General features: G+C 39.8%; 1 protein-coding gene across 5 annotated transcripts in view; it reads left to right on the plus strand.

Annotated features, from left to right (window-relative positions):
* The window catches only part of ndst3 (N-deacetylase/N-sulfotransferase (heparan glucosaminyl) 3), a 42,591-nt gene extending 30,069 nt beyond the window's left edge, over nt 1-12,522 (plus strand). For 3 of the 5 annotated variants that reach the window (XM_028596911.1, XM_028596907.1, XM_028596916.1), the window contains 9 exons: nt 2,565-2,747; nt 3,268-3,364; nt 4,344-4,467; nt 5,045-5,219; nt 5,624-5,794; nt 6,161-6,270; nt 9,290-9,392; nt 10,264-10,374; nt 11,348-12,522. In XM_028596911.1, the coding sequence (XP_028452712.1) occupies nt 2,565-2,747; nt 3,268-3,364; nt 4,344-4,467; nt 5,045-5,219; nt 5,624-5,794; nt 6,161-6,270; nt 9,290-9,392; nt 10,264-10,374; nt 11,348-11,377 (1,104 nt within the window). In that variant the 3' untranslated portion in view covers nt 11,378-12,522. Of the gene's footprint in view, nt 1-2,564; nt 2,748-3,267; nt 3,365-4,343; nt 4,468-5,044; nt 5,220-5,623; nt 5,795-6,160; nt 6,271-9,289; nt 9,393-10,263; nt 10,375-11,342 lie in introns of all 5 variants that reach the window. The other 2 variants (XM_028596925.1, XM_028596936.1) reach the window with 2 other exon arrangements.
* Nucleotides 12,523-13,951: the final 1,429 nt, after the last annotated feature.

Genomic DNA, 13,951 nt, shown 5'->3' on the forward strand with positions numbered 1-13,951 from the left:
ATCTAGGTCAGCATGAGATCGGAGAAAGGAAAAAAAACACATATAAAGTGACTTTTTGCAGCAGACGAGAGAGTGAAAGCAAGCCATTAAAAGGATGAGAGAAGAGAAATGAAAAGAAGCTGCTTAGAGCAATGAGAAGAAAAGACAAGGGCCAAAGAATGAAAGAGGAAAGCTGCAGGGTTGGCTTAATTTCTCCCATTTTTTACACTTCTCTCCAAGTCCAGTTCCAATTTATGATTTGAGCCCAATTCGGCTGTTAAATTATTTGCGCAGTATTCTTTATTAAAAGCACAAAGTGGACTGAAAGCAATCCAATATTCAGGAAATATGATGTGGCATCCTATGCAAAGAAAACATTTTGATGGTTCACTTAAATGAATTCTTACCAACAGTGAGTTTTTCCACCAAAAGAGAGAGGGGCTTGCACTGTGTCGGGAGATTAACACTCTCATGTGGCTTTTTTGTTTTTTTAGTCTCTGTCTTTCCCTTTGTTACCACCCTCTATCCTTTTTTTTTTCTCTTTTTCTGCAGTTCTCCAATTACAAATACAAATCATCTTCTCTCTCCCCTTTTGTTTAATTTGGCAGCCAGTGCTTAAGCTCTCCATAATGAATGTTCCATGTTCAGTTCTCTCTCTCTCTCTCTCTCTCTCTCTCTCTCTCTCTCTCTCTCTCTCTCTCTCCACACACATACATACACATTACAGCCTGAGCCAGATATCATAGGGTATTGAGTGGTTTGAAGGGAACATAAATCACTTTTTGATCACCTTGCCTGCTTTCAAAAAAGCACAAAAACAACACAAAAAGGGAAAGGTGGGAGACTTTGAAATGCTTTATAGCCTTTTATTTACTCAGGTGAGATTTCTTTCTGCATTCGCTGTGTATCAGTCATTTTATAATATTCACATCTCTTCCCCCCAAAACCTCTGCAGCATGCAAATATTCCTTCTCAATCCCTAATGTGAATAGATGTTTCTGGTGAGACGCTGTCGGATTTAATTTTACACGTTTCTAAACGTGCTCCAAGTTCTGCGTGCATGCTTCCAAGAGGGAGGTTTTTCTGTTTTTGACATTACGAATCATTGAAGAGGAGGAGCAAGCAAATATTTCTTACTGCCTTGTGTTTCTGTTGTTGCTGGTTGAGTGCCTGGTGATGCCTTGACAGTGTTCCACATTGTTGCCCTAAAATCAACCAGATTGATATAAAGCGGGCAAGGCTGGATGGGGTGCCGCTGGTTTGCTTAGAGTGAGCACAAGATAAGAAGGGGGTGGCAGATGCGCACAATTGCACTGGCATACACAAATGCATAAACAATTACACTGACACACGCACACACACACACATGAAAAATGACTCTGACATGCACACCCTTGCTCCTCTCTGTTTTTTCTCTGTTGTTCTTTGGCGCAAAGACACACACAACTAGCCACACAAATTTGATACCTCTTTCTCCCCCCCACAGTGTCTCACATATGCACACACACCTACACACATACACACACACACACACACACACACACACACATACACACACACACACACCAGTATTCAGGGGCGATCTGTATTCTGAACAGCTCTCCAGGTCGGCCGGACGCTGATCCATCACACGCCGACACTGTGTCGTTTTGCAACCTTCAGCGTTAAAGAGTAGCACCGACAGTCCTCTGTCACCAGGAAATTTACGTTGTATGCTTGTGTGTGTCTTTCTATGTACATGTGTTCACATTCATAGAGTCTCCCAAATATTCTGACACACAATCATTCATGCACACACAGACACGCAGATGCTCACACCCACCAAATAATTCATATCTTAATGGCTGATGTTACCGTTTCGTCCAGACACTTCACGTTCCCAAGCTGCCTCCAATCGCAAAAGAAGTGTGTGTGTGTGTGTGTGTGTGTGTGTGTGTGTGCCGTGCGTGCATTTGTCTGTAGCTGCTATCTTAGCTTGTCTCTTTGATCAGCCTATAAAAGCACTGAGGCATCGACAGATAGCCTGGACCAACACACTATCGCTCCTTCACTCCCTCTGAGTCTTTCCTTTGCCCTCACACACATTAACCGCCATGAACACACACCGACACACTCGGAAACACTTTCCCGTGTGTAGCTGCATTTCTCCCATCACCCAGTGGCTATGAGGAGTATTGTGTTGCCTCCTCAGCTTTATCTATCTGGAGTGGGGAATGCATCAGTTTCGGTTTATCTGTTTTCCTCTTTATACTTGAAATTGTATTACGCTGAAAGTTAATGTATAATCTTACATAAAAAAAGTGAATGTCTCTTTGCAAAGTGATAGCAAATATTGATACCCGGTGGACAGCTGCTCTGGTAGTGACTTTAAATCCATCACACACTGAGAAATAATCTGTTTGCTTTCTACTGCAGCCACAACAACAGTAATTAGATTTACTGCACTGCCTCAGTTTTTCACAAACATGGGAACTTGGGAAATGAGATTTGGATTTTATCATCATTTTGCACAATACAATATGTATTTTCTTCTCTCTATTCCTTTCCCTTTTCCTTTCTACTCTGTCTCTGTTTCTCCACCCTAGATCAGTATATTTATGACCCACCTGTCCAACTATGGCAATGATCGACTGGGTCTTTACACATTTGTCCACCTGGCCTCCTTCCTTCGCTCGTGGACAAACCTGAAACTCCACACACTCCCACCGCTGCAGCTTGCACACAAGTACTTTCAGCTTTTTCCCGAACAAAGGAACCCGCTCTGGCAGGTGTGTTTGCGTGCCCACATGTATGGGCTTGTGTGTTTCTGTGTTTTTCTCTGCATGTCTGTGTAAAAATATTCTTTCTTAATGTGGATTTGATAATATTCAGGAGGAAAACAAATTTTATGAGCTTTGTGATAGGAAAATGTTCCTCATATTTTCTTTTGTTCTGTACTGTACAAATGTTGATGATTTAATTTTATACCATGCTGACTTCTGAAAAGAAGGCAATATTTTATTATTTACTTATAGTAAAAAAAAAGTGATTCATGAATTTTGTTGTAGACAATGAATATCAGAGGATTTGACTGTTTAAGTTGGTTTACTATTTTTCTTGTTCAGAGTACAGTATATGAGTTTGTGGTGTGTTGGGAGCCCATGCTGGCTGGGATTTGTTGTGTGCATGACACACTAAGAAACACGTCATTCTGTGTAGTAAATCCACCATGCACTGGAAATATGGGCATGCATGTTTTATATATACATCATTACTTTAACCTCTAATCCTTTGTCTGTGCCTCTTAAGAACCCATGCGATGACAAACGACATAAAGACATCTGGTCTAAAGAGAAAACCTGTGACAGGTTACCCAGGTTCATGGTCATAGGCCCACAGAAAACAGGTAAGCTACACACAAACACAAACTTAGACATCCACATGCAGAGTCCTTCTGTGTGCCCAGGTGTTTAGATACTCAACATCAGAGCCCATTCATTTAATCCCCCTAGCTCCTTTGGTCGTGTCAGAGGGAGACAAAGGAGGAGGCTCTTACCTCCTTTCTTCCACCCACATACTATCTACTTTAAATGCATAGAGATACAGAGCTACCACCCTCTGCTTTTATGACTTTCTCTCTGTCAAAGAGACAAAAAAACCAGGAGATAATTACAAATCTGTATCACTACTTGGATCCATAGTGTTGCCTTCATGTGATCTCAGAAATTCTAATTGCTGGTGTTTGATGTGAGAGGTGAAGAGGTCCCGTAATGCTGCTAATTAACCAGGTGATGATTTACTAAATGGGAGGAGGGTTCACAATAGCAACATTAGCAGCCCGACAACAACTACAGTACAATAAATTCTCCTTTTATTGCAGGGTATACCTCGCATGTCAGAGATGTTAGAGCAAATAGGAAACAGGGTCAGGGGGGATGTTACGGGATGCGTGGGGGTGAGTGTTAGGGGAATGGGGTGAAAAGAGAGCTGTTGAGGGTGAGGCAGAGGGCATGACCAGAGCCCCACTGCTGATTGGTGTCAAATTGGTTTGAATCATTTGATGGGGAGGCCTGTGATCATTGCAGACACACACACACACACACACACACACACACACACACACACACACACACACACACACACACACACACACACACACACACACACACACACACACACACACACACAGTGTATTCTCAGCAAGACATAAATCTTGCGGAGGAAAAAATCATCCAGTATGGAGCGGTGGATGACAGCTCTCACACATACTGGCGTATACACACACACACACACACACACACACACACACACACACACACACACGCAGACTACCCTCTGCTGAGCTGAATTAACGAGCCAGTTATGAATTATGCCCTTTCTTCCAGGAACGACAGCACTTTATCTCTTCCTACTCATGCATCCCTCCATCTCCAGTAACTTCCCCAGTCAAAAGACTTATGAGGAGGTCCAGTTCTTCAACACCAATAACTACCACAAAGGAATTGACTGGTAAGAACAAACACTCAAACACACACACACACACACACACACACACACACACACACACACACACACACACACACACTCACAGTATATTTCATTCTCTCTGTGTGCCTTTTTATTAGTCAAAATCTAAGGTGAAAAGGATGAACCCTTTTCATTTTTAAAGGTTGTTGTAGACTAATGTGTACTATGTGACTTCAATGATACATTAAGGAGTTGAAAAGCATCTTCAAAATTATCTTTTAAGCCTGGAAACATAAGCCAACAGACATATGGCTGCCTAAATTGACCCATAAATGGGTTACTTAGCTGACAGAGACACAGCTGGTGCAGTCTCCGAAGTCATCCAGAAAAGACTTAACTCTGAAAATGTGTCATTAAAATTATATCGTCAAGTTTATTTTAGGCTCGTTGTCTAAGAACAGATTAAGGACATAACTTTCTGACTGAATCTGACTTTGAAAAAATGTGTAAACTCCAGGTGACTGAGTTTGCAGTAATGCTGTGGTGCTTGTGTGTGAGGCTTGTATCATTATAGTGTGTGGATGTTTATTTGCATTTCCTCTCAATTGTGTTGCCTCAGGTACATGGAGTTTTTCCCCTTGCCCTCAAATGTAACCACGGACTTCCTGTTTGAGAAGAGCGCTAACTACTTCCCCTCAGAAGAGTCCCCGCGGCGAGCTGCTGCCCTGCTGCCCAAGGCCAAGATCATCACTCTGCTCATCAACCCCACTGACAGGGCCTACAGTTGGTATCAGGTATGTACACAAACACAGAATGCTGTGTATTTGATGCCAGTGACTGCACGTGTATTATTTTTAACCTTTTACAGCTGCCTGCTTCATCATAAGACATGCTTCATCTCTGTATAGATGAGTTCTGTATGTCTCTCTGTGAGTGTAGAGTTAATGAGCCTGATTTATCTATATATCTCAGTGTGGGAAATGTCACAAGATCCTTAAATCTTCTGCTTAAGTCTGTTTGATTAATGAGACATGAATGTAGACAATGGGGCAGCTCAAATGTTATGTCCTTGTCAAAAACAAAAAATTGTGTCTCATGTAAAGTTGTGAATATATTATTTGATGTTTAAGGGGAGGTTATTATACAATAAGAGTGGATTCTTTGAAGCTTATGTGGCTGTATCTGCTGACCTTCCCAGCATCAAAGAGCTCACGAGGACCACGCAGCCCTGCGGTTTACCTTCTATGATGTCATCAGTGCAAGACCGGGAGCACCGGCCGAGCTCCGCTCCCTGCAGAGCCGCTGTCTCATTCCCGGTCTCTACTCCTCACACCTAGAGAGGTGGCTCACTTACTACCCTGCCAACCAGGTATGCACAGACACAGGCACAGGTGCGCTCTATTGCACTGCAATACCAAACCCATGCACCGATCATACAGTATGCCATGTAAAAGTCTTGTATTGGCTTTGTAAGATGATAATTTGAAGAAAGGGAATGAAAGAGGAGATTTGAGATTTAATGATGTTTAAGGAGGAGTGGAACTACATTTGTATATTTTGCATTGTTAGATGGGAACTACATACAGTAACACTTTGTACATTGCTGGTAGGCATACCTAGAAATAAAGAAGCTGCCCCATGCTTTTACTCTTATCCAATATCTACGTGAATTGTAATGCACTAACTAGTTAGTTAACTGTACCCAGTGTTACATTATGAATGTATCTGTGTGTAGGTGATGATCATAGATGGCCATCAGCTGAGAACTGACCCTGCAGCAGTGATGGATGAAGTCCAGAAGTTCCTAGGTGTCACTCCTCATTTCAATTACTCGCAGGCCCTTACGTAAGTCTCTCTGCTTTTCTTCTTTAGTCTCTTCCATCCCTTTGCGTCCTGGCATAATGGCACCTGGCATGCACTGTGATAGAAATGACAGTACTGATTCAAGCTGTAACAACACTCCAAACCCAAATCTGTGTGAAGCCTGACATCTACTGGTGAACAATGGGGTACTAAACATGCCGTCTCCTCTTTGCCAGTCTTTGGTGCCAGGTGGTGTCATTCTCTGAAAACTACAACAGACAGTGACATCACCTGGCACCAAAGATCAGCCAATAGCAGATGGTCAGTTCGCTGCTTGCTTTGAGCATTGCAGTTCTGCCTTTACGCACATTTAGTTTTATGCTATTGTCAGTATTTGGAAGGGGGAGTAGTATGTGGTACCAATGGAGAGCTTAGAGAGGATACAAGAGGACGAACAAGAGATGATGAGGCAAAAAAGAGAAAAGAAACATGAAGGAATTCTGTCATATTTAAGTATAGAGGGCATGGCAGGAATTCCTATGTATAATTGCAAATTAACAAAACAATGTTGTGAAAAGGAATAATTTATTGGTGTCAATAAACACAGCAGGTATTTTTTTGTAATGCATAACTTGCCGGTAAACTATGATACAGCAGACACTTACATCTCCTCACACTTATATTTTAGGCATCACTTCCAACATATTAGGAATATTAACATCTGATTACATTGCTTGTACAAGTTTTAAGTACATAAATAATAATTGTATTACATACACATGAATTTAAAGTGATGAAGTCTCAGCCCCTAATCCGCTGGTCTGGGATCAAATCTCAACAGTGAGTTGACTGTTTCATTTACACTGCCTGCCTATCTGTGTTTGAATAAATACAAGTTTAAAAAGGTTAGTGCACTGCACAATGTCAGTCCGAAAGAACTAAAACAGCAAAGACACCAGTGCAAGATAAATAGCTACTGTAACTTCTACAGTATGAACTAAACATATGCAGTCTTTCATAACAGATACAAAAAGCATGTGCGAAATGGAGAAATTGTAGAAAATTATTTGTAGCCACAAATACAGCCTCGTAATTTACTCACATTTACTGTAAGGAAGTAATGTGGAAATACATTCTCATGTAGCTGTAGCCACTAAAGAATTGACCAACGGAACCACATTCTCAATAGTTGTTAATAGAAAAAAACAAAAAACATAATGTGTTTATTCTTTAATACAGATAAGATATTCTGTAGAACCAATGTTTTCAGATATCGTTATGTATAATATGTGTGAAGCCTAAAATATGCATGTCAACCAAATTAATACAACTTGAGAGAATTAGCTTTGGCCACTTGATGCTCTACTTCAGTTCCTTCTCCATTATATATTTTGCAGTGTGACCTTTAAGTTTGGGAGAAGTGGTAAACAGTTTATTTATCTTGAGCACCACTTATCAGAATGCAATCTGCCTGCAAGCCCTCAAATCTCCAGACAGGGACATCTAGAATTTGTAGCTCAGATTGGGAAAGAGAGTGCCTCTGTCTTGAATCACAAGCCCACATGCATACCAATAATTTGTAAAGAGATGCATTTTGACAGAATAATAAGGAAGGGGTGTGTGTGTGTGTGTGTGTGTGTGTGTGTGTGTGTGTGTGTGTGTGTGTGTGTGTGTGTGTGTGTGTGTGTGTGTGTGTGTGTGTGTGTTAAGACAGAGTTACACAAAAGCCTAATCTTTCTTTTCTCCTTCTCATTCTTTTGACATGGCAGCGGTCTGACAGATCCTCAACACTGAAGCCTATTTATTTAATCCCCCGCTCCTCTCTTCCTCCTGTTCTGTCAGAGGAAAACTGAAGGAGAACCACTTAACTTTTTTTTTCCTCTTTTATTTACCCGCTGATGCATGCAGATAAAGAACAATATTTGCATCTTTCACTCACATCCACATTAGCCCTTGTCCTCTATCTGTCAAATAACAGTTAAAAATAATGTTTATCTTTTTTTACCTCTTTTTTTACTATAACACTGCAAAGGCAAGGTGCATAAATGTATACATGCATGGAAAATGACTAAGAAATCTACATTATATATGCAGTAGATAGACATACATGCCAATAAACAGTACACGTGCAGGCATACTGTATACACATGCACATGGACACATATATATGTACTGTACATACATACATCTATATACATGCACATGTATTCATGCATATACACAGGACAACAATCACATGAATTTACTGAGGTATTCATAACATGCTGCTGGGGTGCAATAGTCTTTCCACACTACTAATAAGAGAGGCAGTTTGGCTTCACAATGGATGCTCACAAAGCCAATATGTATACGTTATAGACACATCAAATTTATAAAAATATTTCACCCTCACATTTCTTTACTATAGTATAGTAATGAATTAAAGTTCAATCTCAAGCACTTACGTACATCCCCAAGTGATTATAAGTTATATCTCTTATTTTTATTATCTCTTTTTGGGAGCCATATTTTCTAATGTCTGCTTTTTACAATAGAGAAGTTGTGATCACTGTCTTTACCTGATCATACACCCGTAAACTATGACAGTCAGATAATCTTCCACTCTGGTTTTTTTTTGTCTGGAGTGAGTTTTGATTAGAAGTCAGCTCCCTTTTTAAAAAATGTTATTGTATTGGGGCTTTTTGAAGAAACACACTTTGGAAAAAAACAAGGAGGACATACTGTATCATATTTAACATTTTTATAAATGTATTGTTAATAATACTAGAAAAATAGTAAATCAATATAAAATCAATGTACAGTATAAAAAGTAAAATAATCACGGAAATTAACCAAACAATAAACTGTACTCATGATTATTGTGAGAGAGGTGAATAGAGACACAGGTAGCACGATAGCAAAAACGTAAGAGACAGAGTGTGTTGAATGGATAGTGATGTTTACGTCCAGTCCATAAGTAAAACAACAGACACTGCCATATATTTATACTGAACTCACTACTTATTTACATTTTTATTAAGATTTCTCTTCTGTCTGTCTCTCTCGGTTTCTTTTCTCTCAGGTTTGACCCTCAGAAGGGCTTTTGGTGCCAGCTCCTTGAGGGAGGAAAGACAAAATGTTTGGGAAAGAGCAAGGGGAGAAAGTACCCTCCTATGGAGCCAGAGGTAAACATATACATTTTAATTAGAATAGATTTGGAATAATTTTTAAATTTTTAATTAGAATAAAAAATGGAATGTTAAAGAAAGAGACAAATAAAAAAGAGCAGCCTGACTGACAGAGATACATAGTCCCCCTCCATCGTTGTGGCAAAATTTCCCACAGGACAGGAGCGTTGAGGTGGAAACTGTCAGCCAATCAGATCCAGCCAGAAAGTTACAACCTAATTATGAGGACTCAATAGTGACACACCATCCGTGAGAGAGAGGATAGGGTGGAGATTAGGTTGCAGGGAGAAAGGTAGAAGGAGAAAATCCAATCCATAAATCTTTGTCCTGGCTACTGATTCCACAGAGGAGAGAGCAGACCTGCCGACAATGAATCACACATTTGCTCTCACATGAAGACAAATACACATAGATACAATTTGTCTTTCCTCATGTGCTCACACATGGCCAATGGCTTCGCCTCAGTGTCACCTGTAATTAAACTGTATTTGAATGTCCACCAGGGGGACAGAAGGAGACAGATGAGGACGAGGGAAATAAAGGGAACACCAGGGAGGAGAGAAAATAGATGGGGAGATGAGGGATGCACACAGAAGGGAGAGAGATAATGGATCTCATACATCCTTCATGTAATTTTCTCCCTCTCTAACCTCTCTTTTCCTAGCTCTGTTCATACCACTTGGCACTTAGTGACCCTTAAGTCCTATTGAGGAGAAATAAACTGATCTAAAGATGGTGGCACATCATTGATCTTTCTTAATGTCTTGTTTATCACCTACTATGGCACTACTAGGTCTGCTTATCTTCTTTCTATGTTGCTCTCACCCTTCCTCTTCTCCCATCTCCCCCCCCTCCCTCCTCTCATCAGGCACATGCATATCTCTCCAGGTACTACAGGGAACACAACGTGGAGCTGTCAAAGCTGCTGCATCGCCTTGGTCAGCCCCTTCCCTCCTGGCTACGAGAGGAGCTGCAGAAGGTCAGCAGCATTACCATCTGTGACACTTATCTCAGCAGCTTTTAAATGCAAGTCAAAAATTCTAAACAGACTTACGTCAGCAGATAGTGAAAAACATGTTCTTGAAACCCCTAAAAACTTGATTTCATATCTTATGGTTTTTTGTTTTTTTAAGAAGATGACAATTTAGTGACTAAATAAGCAACATTTAGAGTTATAGTTAAAAAACTTACTAGTTATTATTAATTAAGCGTCTAACTAAACAAAAACTCATCAGGACTGTGTGGGTGTGCTTTGATCAAAGATATTTTAGACTGGTTTGTAGTGTAGACCATTCTTATTAATGCTCTTAGATTAGTTTAATGCAAATTTTACAATCATACATCTTGACTTATTGGAAGCCTAAAACATTAGTCACCCAACCTTAAGGCTAACTCAGAACTACGACCCACATTTCCAAGGTAACAGTCTGTGAAACCTGCTCACACAAAGAAAAAAAACACAAAACAGAAATTTCTCATGTGAAATATTCAAAACAGTTTATGTTTATGTAGAGTATCGATGGAGGATTACAAATAAAAAAAAAAAAATACAAATATAACTGGCTTCTAAAAAGAAGAAATATCACATCTTCTGAACTGGATTACACTATCATCCTGTCAAGGTATTAAAAACATGTGCTGCTGCTGACAGTCGTCTCACCTTGATCTCTGCAGAGCCCTCTTTCTTCTGCAGTGCTCAACATTGTTTGTCTTTTGCCTGCGGATTTGTTTGTGTACTGCCACTGTTAATGAATTAGAAGGAGCCACTTGACAAGTCCACTTAGGGTTTCCAGCCCATTCACAACAATTGCAGCATGTTTCCTTTGTCATAGTTGGCATTTGAATCAATATATAAACAAAATGGAATTAAATTACTGTTTCTATCTCTTTTCCCTCTTCTTTGTGTTGTCCTCTTCATCCCCTCCCTCACTTTACCTCTTTCTGAAGGTTAGATAACCTTTGCATCCATGAACCAGGGTTAAAGGTCAAGTGGTCGAAGACCAGGAAGTGACCGGGAGCACCTGACCTTCCGATCAGATGCACTGTCTGTGGCCTTTTAGTGAACCCTGAGGTGAAGGCAAGGGTGGGATGCCTTGTTTCACCTAGGAGCTGTGACACTGCTGGAGGAAGCAGAAGTCATGAAAGCAAAGAAGCAAGAAACTTTGGAGCGCTTAAACTGAACTCTTAGAAGGACGAAAGGATGGATGGATGGATGGATTGAAACAGAGTTTCAGGTGACTCTGACAGCTCTGACAAAAGTGGGACTGAAAGGAAGAGCCGCATTATAAGGATGACGAGAACTACGGGAGACGAGGAGTATTTGGCAAGTCTTTGGTGCCCAAACTCAGTTCTGAACTGTGGTGAACTCTCGTGCAGACCTGCAGTGACTTTGAGGGTTATTAGTTTTTGTTTTATTTTCACCTTTAATTTATGATGCCAGAACAGCGCTGGTCAGCTGTGCGTGGTTCCCTTAGAGATGACTTTGCACTAAGTTCTGTTCTGATCTCCAAGACAAAAAAAAAAAACGCACCATATGTGGTTTTGCTTTACTATTTTTTTGTTTTCTTTTGGCACAATGAGAGTGAATAAGCAGGGAGGATAAGTGCATAGACTCAGGGTGAGTGACAGGCTGTTGCTTTCCATGATAGCTTCTCATTGTTTTGTGAGTTAATTTTTTAAAGTGAAGCTAGTTTCTGGTAGATCTGGTAGCCTTGTACACATCTAGAGATGTCACTGGAAAGTATGGACTGGAAATGATTCACAGAAGCAAGATGCATTACCCGCTCATTATTTTTCTTTGACGAGCCATGCAGAAAAGCGCTGTGTCTATTTAGCAGAACATGAGTGCTGATGATCCAGCACTAAGGACTGAGGGGACATGAGTTTGTGGTAAGAAAACTGACCAAAATGAGCCTAATGGATATGACACCTAATTCCTAGACTCTTTAAGTAGCTACTGTAACCGCAGGCAGTTTTTGTTATGTCACTGTCTCATTTAAGTCTCAACCTCCGTTTTATTTCCTTTTTTAAAACCAGTGGCCTATGTTGTTAAGCTTCAAATTGAATGCAAAAAAAACCTTAATGTCAAACACAAAAACCAAAATTAAAGAAATGAATATAACTGACAGCACAAGATTTTTGTATTGTTTAACGGCCAAGAAACACAGATGAATCATATTGTGCAGGATAAACCTGCACACACACGTATGACGTCACATAATCTTTGGCCTTGACAATAGACTCTTTGTCCTCTAAGGTAAGTGAAATTAACGTTGATGACAGTTTGCTGTTCAAGGAATTTGGGCCTGTCAGGTATTACATCAGTGACCATTAACTAACCTGTCATACAATAATGTTCAGTTTAAACAACAAGGTTATTTTACTATTTATAATATAACATACTGTACATTTACAGAGCACACAACATCATGTCAGACTTCAAAATATAGACAATGCTGTAACACAACCTTGCATAACTGCAGCCTAAATTGAGCCACTTGATGATAAATGTTATCACAGTGCAGTCAGTGTAGAAAGTGAAGATATTCCATGCTATAGCTTCCGAGAGTCGCACTGTGTTCCTACTTGTCACATATGGTGCGTTAGACTTCAACGCAGTGTTGGAAATTAAGGGGGGCAAAGGGCAAAAATGGCAAAAGAAATCTTAGAATGCCCTGAAAACATTTGAGTGAAGGACAAAAATAGTTCCCAAAAAAAAAATGTATAGCCTATTTTTATCAATTCAGGCTAATATCCTAATCATACATTAAGCTATCATTTTATTTTTCCTTTAATTAATTTATTTTCCATTTACGTCTCCAATTTCTCTAACTAACAAATAGCGCTGTTACATATAAATGCACCGATAGTACCAATAGCATGCTTTTTATTTACTCATGTTGGCAACAGGTGGTGGTTATTGTATGCATTTAAATCTGGGCTCATTTGACATAAAAAACAGCAACCTTATTCACTAATTACTATTACAAATATTTTTTGTATTACTATTTTTGTTAAAGTGCCCCTGAAATTTAGTATATGCACCGATTTAATAGACCTTGGAGGTAAAAGTTGCCCCCAAAATATATTTTTTTTATTTCCTATACTGCTACAACGCATATACGTGCTTATTCAGAAAAAGTGATACATGAAAATATAAATGTATCTACCAACCTATTGTGTTAATGTTAAAGGATAGGTTCACAGTTTTTCAAGTCTGCCTTGCACCCTCCAGCTCCACAGGGAAACACTGTCGATGAAAATACAAACAGGGAATTCTGGCCATAAAAAGACTGTACCTTTGCAAGAAAAACCTGTTCTAATGAACATATGGGCACCTGACTATTGTTTCAGACAGACGTGAAAAAATATGAACCTATCCTTCAAGGCATGACATGGTAATCACATATCAGTCAGTATTAGAGGGTATGGGTAAGTGTGTTTGATATACTGCAGTGGGGATTGCCAGGTGAGATTGTCTTTGTCAATTTGGTGGGTTTTTTTTTATATCTCTGATCATAAAATGTAGAACATTTGCAATAAACCTTGAATGTGAT

This window comes from Perca flavescens, chromosome 2, assembly GCF_004354835.1.
Source record: "Perca flavescens isolate YP-PL-M2 chromosome 2, PFLA_1.0, whole genome shotgun sequence".
Classification (NCBI taxonomy): Eukaryota; Metazoa; Chordata; class Actinopteri; order Perciformes; family Percidae; genus Perca; species Perca flavescens.